At 40.3% G+C, this 19,521-nt stretch overlaps 1 protein-coding gene across 4 annotated transcripts in view; it reads left to right on the plus strand.

Moving 5' to 3' along the window:
* TIAM2 (TIAM Rac1 associated GEF 2) overlaps positions 1-19,521 on the plus strand; it is a 2,099,243-nt gene that overhangs the window by 1,258,640 nt on the left and 821,082 nt on the right. For all 4 annotated transcript variants that reach the window (XM_044063392.1, XM_044063388.1, XM_044063400.1 and 1 more), the window contains one exon: positions 17,387-17,559. In XM_044063392.1, coding sequence (XP_043919327.1) covers positions 17,387-17,559 — 173 coding nt within the window. The remainder of the gene's footprint in view (positions 1-17,386; positions 17,560-19,521) is intronic.

The following is a 19,521-nucleotide window of genomic DNA, read 5'->3' on the forward strand; positions in this document are numbered from 1 at the left end:
ATCACTTTCGGCTAACTAATGCAATAGAGCCTTCATCAGGTCTGCGGTAAGAACATAGCTGTCTGCCTGGGATTTCAATACAATTAAAGTCCTCATTAAAGAGAACTGGGGCATCCTCACTGACAATCAGCAGCTTGTAGGGGTTTTAGGAGATCACTTTACTTTTGTATGTAAAAAGAGCAGAAACATAATGTGTAAAAGAAAACAAGGAACACCAGGATGACATGAGCAGTAAAATCTGTGGGCCATCTAACTGCACTTTCTGTGAATACTTGGAGTGCGACTCATTTGAGTGACCCTATCTTAAAAATATGGTGAAATCTTCAGCAAGTGGTAACTGTAATACTGAAAAAGTTGTATATAGGGCCATGTGTAATTAATGCCAGAGGAATGCCTTATCCAAACACTTATTAGAACACCCCAGAGATTCTTGTTTTAAATTTATCATTCTGGACCGTGTGGAGATGGATGAGATTGAAGGGGACATCAGTGATGTGTTTGGAGAAAAAAAGTGATGCTGGCAGTTGAAATTAAATGCATTCAGAAAACCAGGCCTTAACTACCATTGCTCTGTTAAGTGTGTTGAATTTACATAAACTGCCACACAATCTGTAAAAGTTTTTTAGTGATTTTTCTTTCAGGAATATTTTTATGTACTAAAAGTATACTAAATAATAAAAATGTTTAGAATGTGTATAATTATATATAGGTTTAGTTATTTTAATTCTGCTTGGATTAGATTTATTGCATCACACCAGAGATTTAAATGGTAAATTCAAAACACATTTCTTGTGCCACTATTATCATGTAGTATTGGTATAATTCTCCCATTTACCATACTGGTGAATAGTCATGCAGACTCATGCACACACCTGCACACTTTTATACATTACAAGTTTGTCACCCACTGTTTTCTGTATTTTTGTGTGTTTTTTCTGCTATTTTTCATTGTATAAACATGTTTTTGGGGCTGTAAACATGAAAACTGCCATGACAATTTTTTTTATGTAAAGCACTGATACTTTGAGCTGTTAATAACTTAGTTTTTTATGCACACTAATGCAATACACATGGATGGATATTAGATATTATTAGACAGTGTATTTTTATATTTATAGTGTTGTAGTTTGATTATGTTTATAGATTGATGAACTCATTATGGCATTAGTTAGCTGAAAGAGATTTTAGCTAAAAGTGTTGGTACTTTTCTGCTATCGGGGCAACACATGATACGCCTATGTTTTGGCTATGAATGCGGCTGTGAATGCAGCTACTACTTAGAAAGTGTTGCCGTGAATATGTAAATGACCCCTATTTCAATTTCTAAAAATGAACAGAAGGTACTTTTCCAGTATCGGAGCAACACGTGATTGTGCCTGCGTTTTAGGTATGAACGTGGCTAGGAATGCAGCTACTACTTAGAAAGTGTTGCTGTGACTATGTAAATGACCCCTTTTTCAATTTCTAAAAATGAACAGAATATTATTTTGTATCTGAAACACATAAATGTTACCTGAAAGAGTATAAGTAGATTAAGTCCAATAAGAATAAGCTTTTATTTTGGTAAAAACATTCAGACCTTTGCAATAGGTGCAGGCAGGTATGGTTTGTCCTGAAAAACCTTGCGTTCACACAAAAAATGTCCCACTTTGCACATTTGAAAAGGTAGCAACCTTAGTTACCTTGCATTTATTTTAATGTGTGTACATATTCTAATATCTCTCAAGTGTACCTTATTACCAAGAATGACGTTCCTCATTTGGGATCTTAAAAAGTGCATGTTCCTCAAACTTCCACATTGAAAGATATATCGCACATTGGGGCAACACTTTCTCAGACTGTCATACCTCATACTGACACTTACCTCGCCATACGCTACTATCTACTGGTACCCTGTTGGGGTTGTTAAGCGTTAACATAACTCCAGCAGCAGTATAGCAAAATAATCTTGACCCGCGGTTACACGAGATTTAATGTAGTACATAATCGTGGGCAGTTTTCCGTGTTCTGGATCCTGTCTTGTACAGGTGCTCTTTAAAATGTGTTTGAATGATAATCAAGTGTGTATGTATACGCTATTTTGCCCTGTCCAATTATCTATGTATACGCTATTTTGCTCTGTCCAATTATCTGCTAAACGACGTTGCTCTTTCTTTTTTTTTTTTCAAATAATTTTTTATTTTCCAAATAATATAATGTTTAACAATACAGTCATCAATAAACAAGTATTATAAACCTTTATATACACTTATGTACAGTTGACCTGAACAAAGGAGGGGAAAAAAATTAATATATGAAATTAGTAACAAAAATTTATAATATTCAATTAATAAAGTTACACATTAATTATTTAGGGTTCATTTTTAATGTCTCAATAAGAGTTACATTTTTTTCCCAAGGATTGTTTGTCCATGTTTTAGGTGAAACTCTCGATTCCTTCACCTTGATTTCTAATGTCGCGCTCAGTTTTTTTACTTCTACAAGCTGAGACAGACTCTGATCCCCTTCAAAAAAGAAAAATAAATACATAAATAATAGGAATACCGTTTTCAAATCAGAGACGTGTTGTATATATTGGTAATGATGGCGTTTAAAACACTATAACGTAACAGGACTTTCTGAAGTTAAAGTGACTAAAGCTGGGACTGGGCACTGTTTGTTGACTGTAAATCGCTATCCTGTCTTAAAAAAAAAAAAAAATGGGCGAAAGAACTTAAACTTTTTGAGCTAGAAACAGGGTGCTTGAAATTTGGGGCTAGTTATAATAGTCACATTTCAGAATTATAGCTGTTACTACCCAAAGAGTCATTGTATCCATGACAACACTGGCCCAATGAATGGAATGGAAAGCGCTCATTAAAAGTGCTGCCCCAGTAATGGAAAAGTACCAAAGTGTTTTTATGTATATCATTTTATGTATATATTGTGTTTTTCTTAATGCCTGATCTTGGAATGTAGGTTGCAAATAGATAGGTAGTGTTTTCCTTAACTAGAATTTAGTTTGACCTAATCAGTAGTAGTGTGTGGGGGTGGGTACTTGTTGTTCTAAAATAAACTTTTACAGCCCTGTTTATATCGTTTGCCATAAATAGGCTGGTATAAAATTAAACAGTACGTATAATTTCCACACCTACTTCTAAGTATATAAAAGCTGATATGTTTAACATTGTTAAAATATTTCTGATTTTTTTTTTGTTACTGAGGATCGCTTGTCTGTGACGAATAAAGGCTTGTTGCTTTGGAACACCACCTGGATTTCATGATTTTTGGAAATTATTGTGACTGAGCTCATCAGCGAAGTTTTAAGACCACTAGTTTCTCTGTTTTTTTATTTTTTCCTTAACACTTGTGGTGGTGAGGTTGGAGCTAGATAGATTTCTGTGCTTGTTCATTTTTTTTCTTCTTGCATAACCAAAAACATTAATCCAGTGAATGCAGCATTGCTTTTAAACTGTGACAACTTGATGCATTTCATCTGCAAATTTTAAATTGCATCAGCTTTGTGTAGCTTTTAGATTTTCCTAAAAGCACTTCTGTTTTATTTTTTCTCTGTGTGAAAGGGCCTCTTTAATATATGTTTAAGAACTACAGCATTTGAAAAACCTGAAAAGGAATCATTGCTCTGTTTTTCATATTTTTGTGACTGATTACTTTATTTCAAGTGCAAAGGGATGTTTCATGAAGGCTAGGTGTAGTAGAGCTGCTGGTAGCATTCACCTTCTGAAATGTGATTAACTCACCAAGCTAGAATAGTAAATAGTGTTGCCTGTAACTAGTCTGTTTACATTGTAGTCACGATGCACTTCTAGTCTGCAGTCTTACCACTGTGAACCATTCAGGAGATTTTACACGCCAAAAGGTTTATCTTTGTCTGGTAGCAGTGAAACAGCAGACAGGTAGGCTTCATGTTTAGGAAGCATTTGACACTTCTGTTGTGTGAATATGTAAAAGAGAGAGAGAGAGAGAGAGAATTATAGTGCACTGGCGTTGATGGGTGTAGCTGTAATCTTGGGTCAGCTCAGGGACAGTGCTCATTTTTCAGTGGTAGCCATTCACTTCTCTGAACAGTGGCGAGGCAAGAGATGCTCTTTGGGTTGTTTGTCATGACATACTGTTATGGCTAAAACTAACTGCCAAAACAATTGTTTAATTCTGTCCTGATTTTCCTTGTAACTGTCACAATGACAGTACACCCATGAAAGTTGATTTTATAGTCGAGGATTTGGGAACCAGTGTTGACAACACACTGTCCTTTGATCATCATGTGTCCACTATAGTAAGGAAATCTTTCATCATCGAACAGATTATAGTGCATTAGCCCAGTAGGCCACTCAGCTCTAAAGGTATGGAGTCCAAGGATGTAATCATTCTGCTGTACTCTGCTGTCATCAGGCCAGTCATCAAGCGTAATGCCCCCGTTCAGTATGTAGCTGTCACAACAGGAACAGCCACACTGCTTTCTCATAAAAAAATCAAATCTACTGAAAGGCCTAAATCATAAAAACTTTGCAGACTGTCTACTAAAAGTCTTGTCTCGCTTGTCGGTGTCATGCAGACTATTATGGTATGACCTCTGCCTTGCTTATAGACTCTCAACAGATCCTATTGTGTCAGGCCTACTGCATATTTGCAAGTCCAGTGGTATCCTTGAGTGGATTGAGGATTGGTGGTTCAGTGTTAGAATGGTCGATTGCCAGCCAGTGCATCATGGCATGAGTATTGGTTGTTCAGTGTTAGAATTTTCACCTGCTACATGGGCCGGTTTTTATTTCCGGCCAGTGCAGCACTGGACTGGTGCTGTCTTGTAGCTCAGTCTGTTAAAGAAGAGGCTAACATACATCTGTCATGGATACATGTTGGTTTGAATCCACATATGAGGAAGCTTAGATTGCATTTGGGAGTGGATTTGGCATAATGGTTAAGAACTTCACCTCATAGATGCAATGAAGGGTTTGATTCTGACCTCAAGTTATTAGCTAGTCTTAAATTGGCCCTCCAGGACTTTTAGCATTGTATTCATGTGTGAGCCTATGAACCTTAACAGCTGCTCAAGGGATTTCAGAATCTTCTGCAACATAAGGAGAACATATTAGAGGGATGGGTATTTATCACAAAGAATACGTATTTTATGGAACTGTCTTCCATTATACATAAAGTATTTCTAAAGCACTTTTTCTCTTACTTTGTTAAAATGTAGTTTGGAGCAATTGATAGGAAACTTCAAATCCCCCCCCCCCCAGTTCAGTACCCACATCCCTCATGGATAAGGGCAGAAAATAAATGTATAAACATGCTTGTTCTGCCTGCCTCTGGGTTATTCATTTGCAACATATAACGGTAAAAACTACAATGGAAATGTAAGGCTAGGCTTCTTAAGAATCTAACAGATCAGTAGCCTAGTAAGTACCTACAAACCTAGTCTACCGCTGAGTCTGTATCGCTTACTCTCTAATGCATAAATCTCATCAGAAATCGTGTATTTGTAGGGTAGAGATGGACTTAGATCAGTTTAACTTACAGAATTACTTATTGCCCCACCAGATCAGTTTGAGGTAGGACAAAATAAAGATATTCATATGGAGAAATGGAGGTACATTTTTTTTGATGTTCAACGTGTTTCACTGGCTGCAGTCATTACATTTGGGTTATCCTGCCATCAGGCGGTCCCGCAGTTGACCAGAGTTCAAAGTCTTGGTCCAGCGTTGGTTGCTGTCGCTTCTTCCCTGACGTCAGTGCGCCAGGGGTATATAAGATGCAGCCGACGCCATTTTCTCCAGTCTTTCTTGCTGCGCGGTGCCCGAAGCAAAAGCAGTTCGCAAGTGCCGGTCGGCCGACTCCTGAGATTTTCAAATCGAATTTCAGAACCAAAGTCTTCAATAAAGCTAAGTACCCCATTGGGGAAACTTTTTCTTGCCTCAGACCGATGTCAGTAAAAGTTAATAATTGTATTTCTTGTGGGAAGCAAATTACCTCATAAGGATTTTCATTCTTACTGTATTCCATGCCTAGGCCCAGACCACAATGTCACTAGTTGTCGGTTTTGTGCTAGATTTAACAAGCGCACTATTAAACGTTGGTTTGACTTTGCTCGCCATTACTTTGGCCGAAGGTTCAATTATACCATGCCGTCAGAACAACCGACGACCGGAATACACAAAAAACGCAGAGACAAGGATAAGGACAGGCATCCGAGGCCCAAAACTGATGACGAAACTTCTTCTAGGCCAGTCGCCGGTTCTCAGTGAGGTGCTTTCGCAGCCCCTGACACCTGCTACCTCAGAGCCACAGGCCGCCTCCGACTCCCACATGGAGATGTCTAGACCTCTGGAAACTCAAGGTATTGGGCCTACGGAAACTAACCCCTCAGATGGGTCTGGACCCGCTGAGCAGGCATCGGCTTCTGAGGGTGTTTTCAGACCTTCACAACTTACCATTAAATCTACAGCCAAGTCTAAAATTCCATTAAAGACAAAGAAGCAAGTACAGCATTCACCTGGACAGGCCTCCATGCCTAACAAACAGGTGCTTAAAATGGCCGAAGACTTAATTACTCTGATCAGGGGTTTCCATCCCCCTCCAGACAAAATGCCTAGGCAGGATACAGACTATGATTCCTCTGACCAGGTTTCCATTTCTTCGGATTCCTCCTCAGATCAGGGATGCTCTTTACCCCCCTATGAGGACTCTGATGCTGAAGAATCAATTCCTTCAGCCTCTCCTCCTGAGGATTACTCTTTTGGGGAAACTTTACATACCATGAGGGAGCATTTCCATTGGGAAGGCCAGGATTACTCAGAATCCAAGAAAAGACTCAGACACTTTCTTTTATTGCCTCAGCACAGGCCCCTTGCTATTCTGCCAGTGTTAGATACTGTGGATGATGTGTTCTCTGAATCCAGTTTAAATCCTGATTCTTTGCCCCCTGCTCCAGTCAAGCCAGACAGGTACTACAGAGTCCCGGACTCTCACAAATTTCTTTATAAAAACCCTGTTGCTGACCCAGAAACTATTTCCCAGGGTCCCAAAGGAGTAAAGGCTTCCACAGCTAAAAATCCAGTTCCCTCTGACAGGGATTCTAGAGCATTAGACAGATGGGGGAAGAAAGTTTACACTTCTGCAACTTTAGCAGTGAGGGCTTTAAATTGCCAGTTTCACATGCTTAAATACCTACAATATTTAATGTCTCTGTTAAAACAGAAAATGCTTACAAGTTCAGAACATCCTCATCCTGACTATAAGGAAATGCAGGATTTATTGCATGCAGCTGAACAAGTGGGAAAACATACTCTGCAATGTGGTTTTGATTCATTAGAGGCTTCTTACAGAGCAGCAGTTACAGGATCTGTGATACGGAGGCATGCTTGGTTAGAAGAACAAAGTTTACCTGATCATGTTAAGGCAAAATTATTGGATGCTCCTTTACAGCAGGATATTTTATTTAGTGTTAAGGCAGAAGAGGTATTAAAGAAAATGGAGGATAAGGCAAAATCTATGCAAACAGTGAAGGATTTCTTACAGGTACAGCCACCTCGATTTAGCAGAAATTGGCCCTCCAAAAATTGGTCCTTTCCAGTATCAGACAGACCACAAAGAGGCAGATACAGACGCCCAAGAGGCAGATCTCAGCCCCAAGGCTCTTACAGACCACGACAGTGGGGTGCTTCAACCCCAAAAGGAGGGGAAGACAAGTCACAACCATATAGGAAACAGTCCCAATGACTTCCCCCTTCAAATGCCAAGCACTTACCTTTTGGAAGCTCCCTTAGGGGGGAAAACTAGCACTTTTTTCACAAAATTGGCATACAATCACCCAAGACAAATGGGTTCTGAGTATTGTGTCTCAAGGTTACAGGTTCCACTTTCACACTCTACCAAGGCTAAAAGGAGTTCCAGACCTGCCACCAAATCAATGGGCAGAGGCACAAAAACAAATTACAGCCCTCATGTACATGAGAGCTATTCAAAAAGTGCCACAACAGGAACAAGGACAAGGATTTTACTCAAGACTTTTCCTGGTCCCCAGAAAGGACAAAGCCCGGAGACCCATACTGGACCTTTCTACTCTAAATACTTACCTGGATGTTCCGAAATTCAAAATGTTGACACCACAGCAGCTTCTTCCCGTGCTGGGCAAGAAGGCTTGGCTTGTTACTGTGCACCTCAAAGAGGCATACCTACATGTCCCTATCAGACAAAATTGCAGAAGATACCTCAGATTCATAGCTGGTTCAATGCATTACCAATTCTCTGCACTGCCCTTTGGCTTATCTACTGTGCCCAGGGTCTTCACAAAATGCCTGGCACCAGTAATTGCATTTTGCAGACAAAAAGGAATTCAAATATACCCATACTTGGACGACTGCCTTATTCAAGCAGAGAGCAAGGACATTCTTCTACAACATCTGGCATTTGTAAAAAGATTGCTAATTTGCCTAGGGTACACAGTAAACGAAAAGAAGTCAAAACTAGTGCCCTCTCAAGAGATAATATTCCTGGGTGCCGGCTTAAATACAATGGCCCAGATGGCTTATCTCACGCCAGACAAGCAAAGACAACTGACTCAGTACTTTCAATTGATGGCAACAAAAACCCAACTCCCTGCAAGAAAAATTCTGCATGCCTTGGGGTTCATGGCATCCTGCATACTACTGATACCATATGCCAGACTGCATATGAGGAAATTACAATGGTACCTAAGTGTTTGGACTCAACACTGTCACAGTTTGGAAGCAGTAATACCACTTATTCCCTGTCTACAACAGGAGTTTCGATGGTGGGCACAGGCATGTCACCTCAACAAGGGACAGCCTTTCACTCTACTCACAGCCAGGCAGACACTAACAACAGATGTTTCGGATTACGCCTGGGGGAGCACACATGGCAGGAAAATGTATTCAGGACAAGTGGGCCGCAGACCAAATGCATCTTCACATCAATCAAAAAGAGATGCTAGCTGTACATAATGCCCTAACAGCTTTCAAGGACCTTCTGCATCCAGGACAACTACTACTAAAGACAGACAACACCACAGTTATGTGGTACATAAACAAGCAAGGGGGCACTCATTCTTATCCCCTCTGCAGGCAAGCCATGACTTTGTGGAACACAACTCTAACCTATCAAGTTCATCTGCAAGCACAATTCCTGCCAGGAAAGAAAAATACTCTGGCAGACGACTTAAGCAGAAGCATCATGGATCCTCACGAGTGGAAATTAAATCCACAAGTTTTCAGCATGATAACACAAAAATGGGGGAGCCCAGACATAGATCTTTTTGCCTCCCCAATGAATTTCCAACTACAGAATTTCTGCACAAGGACTTACCACATACAAGCATGGAAAGTGGATGCTCTCTCGTTCAGCTGGAAAAGCCTATAAGTTTATGCCTTCCCACCACTGCCTTTCAAAGATACTCCTAAAAGCCAGACAAGAAAAGCCAAAAATGATCCTGATTGCCCCAGACTGGCCACGCCAGCACTGGTACCCAATCTTAAAGAACTTAGCTCAAGGCCCACCATGGATTTTACCTCAAATTCCACATCTTGTGACTCAACAAAACAACCAGATCATGCACAGCCAGCTCAAAACCTTAAACCTGGCTGCATGGCAGATTCCTTAGTCAAGCAGACAACACCTCTCTCTAAAGCTGTTATGGATGTCATTTTGGAGGCCAGGAGGCCTAGCACCAGGAAATCCTATTCAGAAAAGTGGAAAAGATTCTGTGCCTGGAACCAGGCTCCAAGCTTTGACCCTCTTGTCCCAAATATTCCTCAGATATTACAATACTTAACTGAGATGCTGGACAAAGGCCTATTCTTTTCATCCATTAGGATCCATGCCTCTGCCATCTTGGCTCATTACAACACAGATCCTCCTATTTTCTCTCATCCATTGCTAAAACAGTACCTCAGAGGGGCTAAAACATAAGACTGCCCCTGAGACCACCAACACCAACTTGGGACCTCAATTTTGTCTTGGAAAAACTAACTTTACCTCCTTTTGAGCCAGCCAATTCAGCAGAATTAAAATATGTGTCATGGAAAACTGCTCTGCTTCTGGCAATAACTTCAGCACGAAGAGTCTTGGAGTTACAGGCACTAATGGCAGTGGAGCCTTTCATCATTTTTCACCAAGACAAGGTTTCTTTAAGAACAAACCCTTCATTTATGCCAAAGGTGGTATCCAGTGTGGCTCTTAACCAAACTATTCACTTGCCAACTTTTTATCCAAATCCCCAGAATAAAGGGGAGAGACTTCTGCATTCATTGGACATACACAGATAGCTACGTTTCTACTTGGACAAAACAAAAGCTTTCAGGAAAACTGAGCAGTTGTTTGTAGTATATGCTGCAGGATCACAGGGAAAGGCTATTTCAAAGCAGACCATTTCAAAGTGGATAAGACACTATCCGTTTCTGCTACACACAGCATGGGAAAACTGTACCTAGCAACATTAGGCCACATTCCACCAGGGCAACAGCCACTTCAACTGCCTACCTTAGAGGAGTACCTACCAAAGATATCCTGGAAGCTGCAACTTGGAGTTCAGTGTACACCTTTAACAAACATTATCACTTGCCTCTTTATTCTAAATCCAGAGCTGCTTTGCCACTGCAGTGCTGCAGGGCCTTATAGCCACCCCAAATCCTCTGTAGAACCAGCCACCCTACCTCAGCTTTGGGTTTCAACCCAAGTGTAATGACTGCAGCAGTGAAACACGATGAACATAGTGCAGTTTTGTACCTACCATAAATGTAGATGTTCGAGTGTATTCACTGCTGCTGTCCAGGTTACCCTCCCTTCATCCCCTCTTTCTTAGCTGGGACTTATCTATACCTTTCTACCCTATACTACCTATGTGGTGCATTTGCTGGTAACTGAAGGTTTTGGTTTTACTTTTTATGTATGTTTTATTAGCAATATGTATTGCCTACCTATTTGGGGGCACCTGACATCTGGGGCAAGAAAAACTGAAGAAAACGGCGTCGGCTGCATCTTATATACCCCTGGCGCACTGACGTCAGGGAAGAAGTGACCGCAACCAACGCCGGACCAAGACTTTGGAACTCTGGCCAACTGCAGGACCGCCTGACGGCAGGATAACCCAAGTGTAATGACTGCAGCAGTGAATACACTCGAACATCTACATTTATGGTAGGTACAAAACTGTACTTTGTCACATCGGTTGACCAAATGGCTGATGCTGTGACTCCACGCATTTTCTGCTTAAGTGAGCTAGAACTGATCATAGGTTCATAGGTAAGTATTAGGCTAGCTGTCGTTGCAGCTGGTCTAGCCAGGCATATTGTTTGTACTCTACTCAGTACATTTTTTGTGACCATCACATCAATATGGATTTTTATTCGGTTCATATTATGTAAAGCTTCCTAAATTAATGCTTCCAATAGCAGGTACAAAATTGCTAACATATAACAATTTCTTTAATAGTTTTAGGGGGAACAGCTGAAAATGTAACTTACATTTATTAAGTGCTTGGGGGGCAGTATTTTGAGAGAGGTGTCTATTTTTAAGTGATAGGTGTTGGGGGGGGGGTAGCACTAAGAGCTTGTGAGTACAAAATGGAAATTTCTTGCTACACCTCCTACATGCCACTTTATGCCCAGACAGTTTTGTTTTTTTTGTGCTTTAAATAACCTATCCCGTTTCATTATAGATTGATCTTACCCATTCCGTAGTCAGTAATTATGTAGTAACCCTAATGAGAATAGCTGGGATCATACTATAGATAATGTGAGTGGACTCATACATGGGGTAAAGCATTTATTAGGAGCTACCTCTGTCCATTAGTAGCACAAGGGATAGTCCTGGCATAAATGTTTCTGTTTCTGATCCATAAGGTGCGCTTGAATATGGACAGGGATGAACTTTGTTTCATGTGGATGGGGAGTTTGTTCCAGAGCAGCGGTATCCTTAGTGCAACCTGTCCCTCCAAACCGATCTGTTGATGTTGCAGAAGAGGTTTAGATCTGTCGACAAAGTATTTCTGATGCTATTTGACTTGCTGATGTGCTGTAAATCCATCAGTAATTGGTTGGAGGAAGCTTTGTATGCCAGACAAAGGCACCTCTTAGCAGTCTGTAGGACACAGGGTATAGTGACAGGGCTTTGAGCTGATCCATGTAGGACTTGTTGTTTAGGCCTTGTATCCTTTTAGTAAGGTATCTCTGTGGGCATTCCAGTTGTTGCATGTGTCTGAACAGATGTATGCCAAGCAGGGCATTATATTCAATAATTGGCCTAATGAGGGCTGTGTAAAAGGGGAGAATGATGTCCCTAGATCTAGACACAGTCTTTTTGTTTGTAAGCTTTGCAGTATAGAAAGACTTTCTTTACAACAATGGATACATGTTGGTCAGAAGTTAGGTCACTGTCCACATAAGTTTCCAAATCGTAAATAACCGAGTCAGCTCTTAGGGGCATATTGTCAATGTAGTAGTTTCCTGGGGTAGAACACTTCCCAAAGAATACAGTAATGTTTTTTTTTTTTGGTATTTAGCTTCAGGCTGTGATTTTGGCACCGGTTATTTATTTGGGACTACCCTTTCTGCAGGATGGCCAAGTCTTTTAGAGATTCAATGACTGCAGCTAGCCTGCACTCATCTGCAAATGTAGTCAGCCAGAGCCCTTTGATATTGGCTTTTACTTCAGAAAAGTAGATGCCAAGCTGGAGAGGTCACAGCACCGAACTCTGGGGACTCCAAGTACTAGCCTTTTTGTGGAGGTAACTTCCCCTATTTTATGCGTTCTATTTGTTGGCATTCCAGCATGCGACAGTGTCTTTTTTTATCAGTTTATTTAGCTTGTCATTATTTTATCATGTCATGACCATCATCCAGGCAGCCATCAGGGGATTCATCCATCTCTATTACTTGTGTCAGTAGAAGCCAAAGAGTTTGGCTTGCATTCCACTTCTAACAAAGGAATTTTACCAGCTTCTTGCTTCTTTCCAGTCAGGTGCTAATGTGCAATCTCCAGATTCAAATTGAGATTTTAGTACAGTGTGCATGATAGACAGACACACCTCACTGTCAACACCTGATAGAAGCTATTAGGCTTGTCATCACCCTTTGCTAACTCTTTTACCTCCAAGATCACTAATTGAACTCAGGGCAACTGGGTTGCAGTTAGAATTTTCTTTATCAGTTTATGCCATAAACCTGGAAGTAGATATCTACTTTAGTACTGCTTAGAAGGTTAAGATAGCATCATTGGAAACTTTTTTTTTCATTTTCTATTCATTGAACTGCTTCAGCAGTTCCTTAGCTGTAAGTTGCTCATAATATACCATACCTCTGACTGAAACCAAATGTATCACTGTTTAAGCTACAGACTGTACTAATGTGCCTGTATAGTACAGAATGGTGTCTGGGGAGTGTTGTTTCACTTTGGTGCATTAAATATGTTTAAATCTCCTGAGAAAAGTGTCTTTATCAAACATAATCTTGCCTAACTTGCGAATGAGACTTGCACTGCTTGGCACTGAAAGAGAGAGAATGTTCAAAAGACAAAGTATCCCTAATACAGATTTGTGGCATTTCAGCTTTTTCTTGATTTATATCAGTGCAGATTGGATGCTAGCTTTGTCATATAGGGTGCATGACCTGACAGCCTTAAATTAAGCAAAAATAATGTGCGGACAGCTCCTCTGTTAATAATAATCATTTCTGTGGATATAGGCATTTAAACATTTTTTTTCTGAAAGGATGTGGTTAAAAAAACAGAAAAGAAAAAAGGCTAACGGTCCTATAAGGAGTGCAGCCTTCGTTTCCAGGCTGAACTGTTGCTTTGAAGCAGTAGTTTTGATGGCCACTTCCTCCTATGAAGCTGATTTCCCACACCCATATGGGATAGCAGTAAGGAAAGCATAAAAATGAATTGCTGCAGGCGACAACAACCCAGATTATAAGAGCTCTTAAAATATTTTTCAGATGTGGTACATGGCAAATAATTAACATCTCATTTCTTTCTGGGATTATTTATGACCTATTTTTATCATCTTTGTTTTTTTAAGCGTTATTCCCTTCTGTTTAATCCTCTGTCTTCACCTTGTGTTCTGTGATGTCTTAACTGTTTGATTTATTTTGCTGCCCTTAAACATTGACATGCTATGCGTTGGCAAGCATTCCCATTAAGCAAACGTGAAGCAAAGCCAATGTGTATGAGGGGCTGGGGGGTGAACTACAAATATCAGTATTGTCTGTGTTTTCATTTGAGAAACCTTTCATGAAATCTTGAAACACTAAGCAGAGTAGATGCAAGTAGCTTGTTCTGTTGAAATCTTGCTTCCTTTGTTCACTAGATAATAGTTCTTTGTCTTTATATGCCTAACAATGACTAGTTAATGAAGCTGGTGTTTCAGGTTCTCCAGTATCTTCCAGATAACCTTGAATTGGCTTGAGTTTTGCAGTCTATTTTCAAGGTCGATGTTGCCTAAGATGCAGCAAACGAACTGATGAAACGATCTTCCTGCTGAAACTCGTTTCCCTTTTGCCTAAATCTGATGCACGTGGGCCTGTTGTTAATCAGTGTTCTAGTTACAGCAAGAGTGGGACATACACCGGGTAGGATTAATGAATAGTGAGCATCGTGCAGACAAAGAATTTATTATGCCTGCTGGATATTCAGTACTAGTCCCTCCTGTTTACCGCTGCTGTACTTTCACAGCCACCCAAGATTTCCCCATAAGTGAATATGGAAGTAGACTATCGAAAGTTGTGCAAATGTTGTTTTAACTTTTTGTGGACCTTGTTTGTCATCGTACATCACATTGCGTCATTATGTTTACCTGTTTTTACAAATGATCTGTCGAATATGAGTTTAAGTTCACCAGGCTTGCTGTGTACTAATCTTTAAAACAAATGTGCAGAACAGCAGCTCTTGAAATTAATTGCACTGTATTTTTCATTAAAGTTGCAGTCAATTGAAGTCAATATTGCTTACCGGAAGATAGACTGTGATTTATTTGATATGTTAACACAAGAACAAATTAATGTTGACGAATACAATTACATGTCTACAGATTCCCCTAAAACACCAGTAATGTTTGGGGTGCCTAAGAGCCACAAGGACCTATCTAACCCACCACTACGCCCTATAGTGGATTCTGGATGGTCCAAGACCAGCTGTATTGCTAAATACTTGGACAACCAACTTAAGGATAAGGTTTTGAGAATTCCCCATATTTGTCGTGATTCTTAGCATTTTTTGGAAAAATGTAATGATTTAGTACCTTTGGGGAAAATATATTTTTGACTATAGAGGTCAAAGAATTATATAGTTGCATTCCACATGATACAGGTCTGACATGGTTCTCAGATTTTCTATGTGAGGAGCTCGGTATGGAACAGGATAGTATAAATGTTTATATGCAATTAATGGATTTAGTGTTGAAAAATAATTATATCTATTATGAAGGACACTACTTTAAACAATTACTTGGTGTTGCCATGGGTTCAGTGTGTGGTCCATTATTTGGGAACATTGTGATGGCATGGTGGAAAGATGTTATCTGTTTCCTTTCCCATATTTTGCCAATGTTTCCTTATACTTGCGCTATTTGGATGACTTGTTTGTGGCATGGAGGAGTTCTCCAGAGAGTATTTTACAGTTCATTGATTATATAAATCAAAGTACTACTTTTCTTAAATTCACATATACAGATAACATGGACAAAATAGCCTATTTGGATGCTATGATACATAGATTGAAGGGTGGGCAGTTGAAATCTACTATCTTTAAGAAGCCCACCTATTCTAATAGCATCTTACATTTCACAACTAGACATCCTATGCATGTGAAACGAGGCATAGTGAAGGGCCAATTAGTAACAGCGTCCCGCATGGTTTCTAACTATGGGGATTTTTTGCAAGAATGTGATGCAATGTGCCAGATGTTTTTGGACAGAGAATACCCCTACAGTTTGGTACTTAGTATTAAACAGGAGGTGATAGAAAAACGTTAAAAAGGGTTTTATGTACCTATTTTGAACAGCCTTGGGAGGGTTATCCTCTGACCGTATAACTTCTAGAACTGGGTTTCTGGCCATCAACAGTTTTTCAGGAAACAATATTGATTTTGTGCCCCAAGGGAATGAAATTGTTAATAGTCCATGTCCCTGGGATGTGCCTTTGTGCCCATTTGTATCTACTTTTTCCAACGAAAGTTATATAGTGCAGGATATTATTAATAAGAACTGCCATATTCTGTTGAGTGAACCATTAATGGCTGAAACTTTTGGTAGATTCCCTAAATTTGTTTTTTGGAAGGACAGAAATATAAAAACGGTCTGTTGGAACAAGTAACAAATGTGGGTGTAGTAAGGTTGGCACCTTGTGGAATGTGCCACCAATGTAATTATATACTACCAACAGCAAGTCTCATCATACGTGATGAGAGGATTTATATAAAAGGAAAATGTAGTTGTTATACCCATGCAGTAGTGTATGCTGCTGTGTGCATCAGGTGTCCAGCCTTTTATATAGGCAAAACGCAAGGGATTTACGAGCATGGGTATGATATACGTCACTGTGATGAAAAAAATGCCTTGTACAGGCATGTGAAAATCTTCCCCGATCACTTCTTCAAATATGTGGTGTTACAGCAGGTAAAATGTGAGGATAGAGGGGGACCCTTGAAATTGTTCCTCGAAGAGAAGGAAACCTGCTGGTGGCAAGTATTTCTCAATGATTACTTGCCACCAGGTTTAAATGATGTAGTGTCTATCTCCAGTAAATTAAAGTTAAGAGTATTTGATAGATGAGTTTTCCTACCTGTTTTTGGATTCAGGTTTATTATTTATAACTTAGAAAAAATAGATTTTATTCTTATATATTCATTTTTTTTTTTGCATTTTCATTTTCAAAATATATATTATTAAATATATTTATTGCATTAAGTAGGTTGGGATTATGAGATTATTTTAGAAAATATATATATTCATATATGTATTATATATAGTTAGATATTTATTAATGTATATAGTCTTAATGTTTGCTGCAATGTTTTATAATTTGGTATTAATTGGTGTTAATTGATTTTTTCAGGTAGGGTGTGATGTATAAATATGGCTGCATTTGCTTTTTTACTTTGAAGAAGTTTGGTGATATCTACCAAATGAAAGCGCTCACCATTTTATGTTGAATAATAGCCTTGGATTTTATTTGGGGATTCCAGTATGTGTGACTTTTTCGTTTGTTTTTTTATACCTTGTTTGTCATCGTACATCACATTGCATCATTGTGTTTACCTGTTTTTACAATCTGTCGAATATGAGTTTAAGTTCACCAGGCTTGCTGTGTACTAATCTTTAAAACAAATGTGCAGAACAGCAGCTCTTGAAATTAATTACACTGTATTTTTTATTAAGGTTGCACCCTGTTGTTTTATGAGACATATGGGAGGAATTCTGCAGAGCAGAATGCTGCACCCAGGTATGCCCTGTTGGCAGAGGACAGCATAGTGCAATCTGTTCCTGAACATCCAAAGAAAGAAAACGTTTTCTGCCTAAGCAATGCCTTTGGAGACGTCTACCTCTTTCAGGTTTTTATCTCCTTTTTAGCTGCTTTTTGTTGATATTGAAAAATAAAGTATGTACGGATGAACAAACACTTAACACTGCTTTGTCAATTCAAGTGAGTTGTTGACTTATTTTCCCTGTTTGACGCAATGGATTTATAATAAAAACAGTGTAGATGTTAATTCCAAATTGGTAAACTGGTGGTTGTGGTGGAAGTAAGGAAGCTGTTTCTCTGGGGTTACCATGATTCTTTATCTGTGCATTTTTGTTTCAGGCTGGATTCATATCAACTCGCTGAAGGCAGTTTCAGCAAATTTCAAATATTTGAAAAATGTTTGCAGAAACTACCAAGGATCCTTTTTTTTTGGGGGGGGGGGGGATCAGCCCTCCCTGCCCTTCCACCCCCCCCCCAAACTTTACACACATCCACGGACTCAGAGGTTGAACAACAGTGGAGAAAAAACAAATTACACTCAATAAAAGTAGTAAAAGTAGATGTTCATCGTGCATACAGCTGCAGTAATCGCATATGGGTTCTCTGCCGTCAGGCGGATCCTCGATCGGCCGAATTCCAAAGTCTTGGTCCGGCGTCGGTTGTTGTCGCCTTCTTCCCTGACGTCAGTGCGACAGGGGTATATAAGTCACAGCCGACGCCATATTCTTCAGTCTTTTTTGCCACGCGGTGCCCGAAGCAGAAGCAGTTCGCAATTGCCGGTCGGCCAGCTCCTGAATTTACGAAAAATTGGAAACCGAAGTCTTCTTTAACGCTAAGTACCCCATTGGGGAAACTTTTCTTGCCTCAGACCGATGTCAGACAAAGTTAACAATTGTATTTCTTGTGGGAAGCAAATACTGCATAAGGATTTCCATTCCCTCTGCATACCTTGTTTAGGCCCAGACCACGACGTCTCGGGCTGTCGCTTTTGTGCGACTTTCAATAAACGCACTATTAAGCGTCGGGCAGAGTTCGCCCAACATTATTTTGGTAAAGCCTTTGATTATAAAATGTCGTCGGATACTCCGACTACCGTTTTGTCCAAAAAATGCAAGGACAAAGACCGACACGCGAGGCCCGCGGTCTCCACCGACACCACGCCAAAACCGGCTACACGTGGTCCGGTTCTCAGCGAGACGCCTATGCAGTCCCTGACTACCGACGACACTTCCTTGGTGGTGTCTCCTGTACCCGAGACCGCAGGTACCTCGGCCCTTACTCAGACTACAACCACCGAAACCACTGTTAGTGTTGAACCTCCTAATGGGGACAGGTCCACTTCCTCCCAGGGTGTATTTAGGCCCTCTTCTTCCTTTTCCATTAAGGCCTTTACTAAGACCAAATCAGCTATGCATCCCAAGAGCCCTTTTGCACAGGGCCCATCCCCAGGCCCCATGCCTAAAAAGCAGATGCTTAAAATGGCTGAGGATTTAATTACCCTTATCAGGGGCTCCCAGCCCCCTCCAGACAAGAGACCCAGAGTGGAGGAAGATTCCCCCTCTTCTGAACAGGGCTCCATTGTCTCAGAACATTTTGATGTGGAGGAACACTCGTACTCCCCTTATGAAGATTCTGATGCAGAATAGTCCATTCCTTCTGTATCTCCCCCAGAGGATTTTTCCTTTGGGGAAACCTTGCACACCTTGAGGGAGCACTTCCATTGGGAAGGCCAAGACTTTTCTGATTCCAAGAAAAGGCTTAGGGAATTTCTTTTGTTACCTCAGCACAGACCTCTGGCTATACCTCCTGTCCTGGACATACTTGATGATATTTACTGGGAGGCTTGTCTTAATCCGGATTCCCTGCCTCCTGCCCCAGTCAAACCTGATAGGTATTACAGAGTTCCTAATTCTCACCAATTTCTGTTCAAAGCCATAATGCTGACCCTGAAACCATTTCTCAAGGCCCCAAGGGAATGAAGGCCTCTACTGCTAAGAATCCACTACCTTCTGAAAGAGAATCTAGATCCTTAGAAAGGTGGGGAAAAAAG

The sequence above is a fragment of the Protopterus annectens genome, chromosome 1.part0 (assembly GCF_019279795.1).
Source record: "Protopterus annectens isolate FY-2018-M chromosome 1.part0, PAN1.0, whole genome shotgun sequence".
Lineage (NCBI taxonomy): Eukaryota > Metazoa > Chordata > Ceratodontiformes > Protopteridae > Protopterus > Protopterus annectens.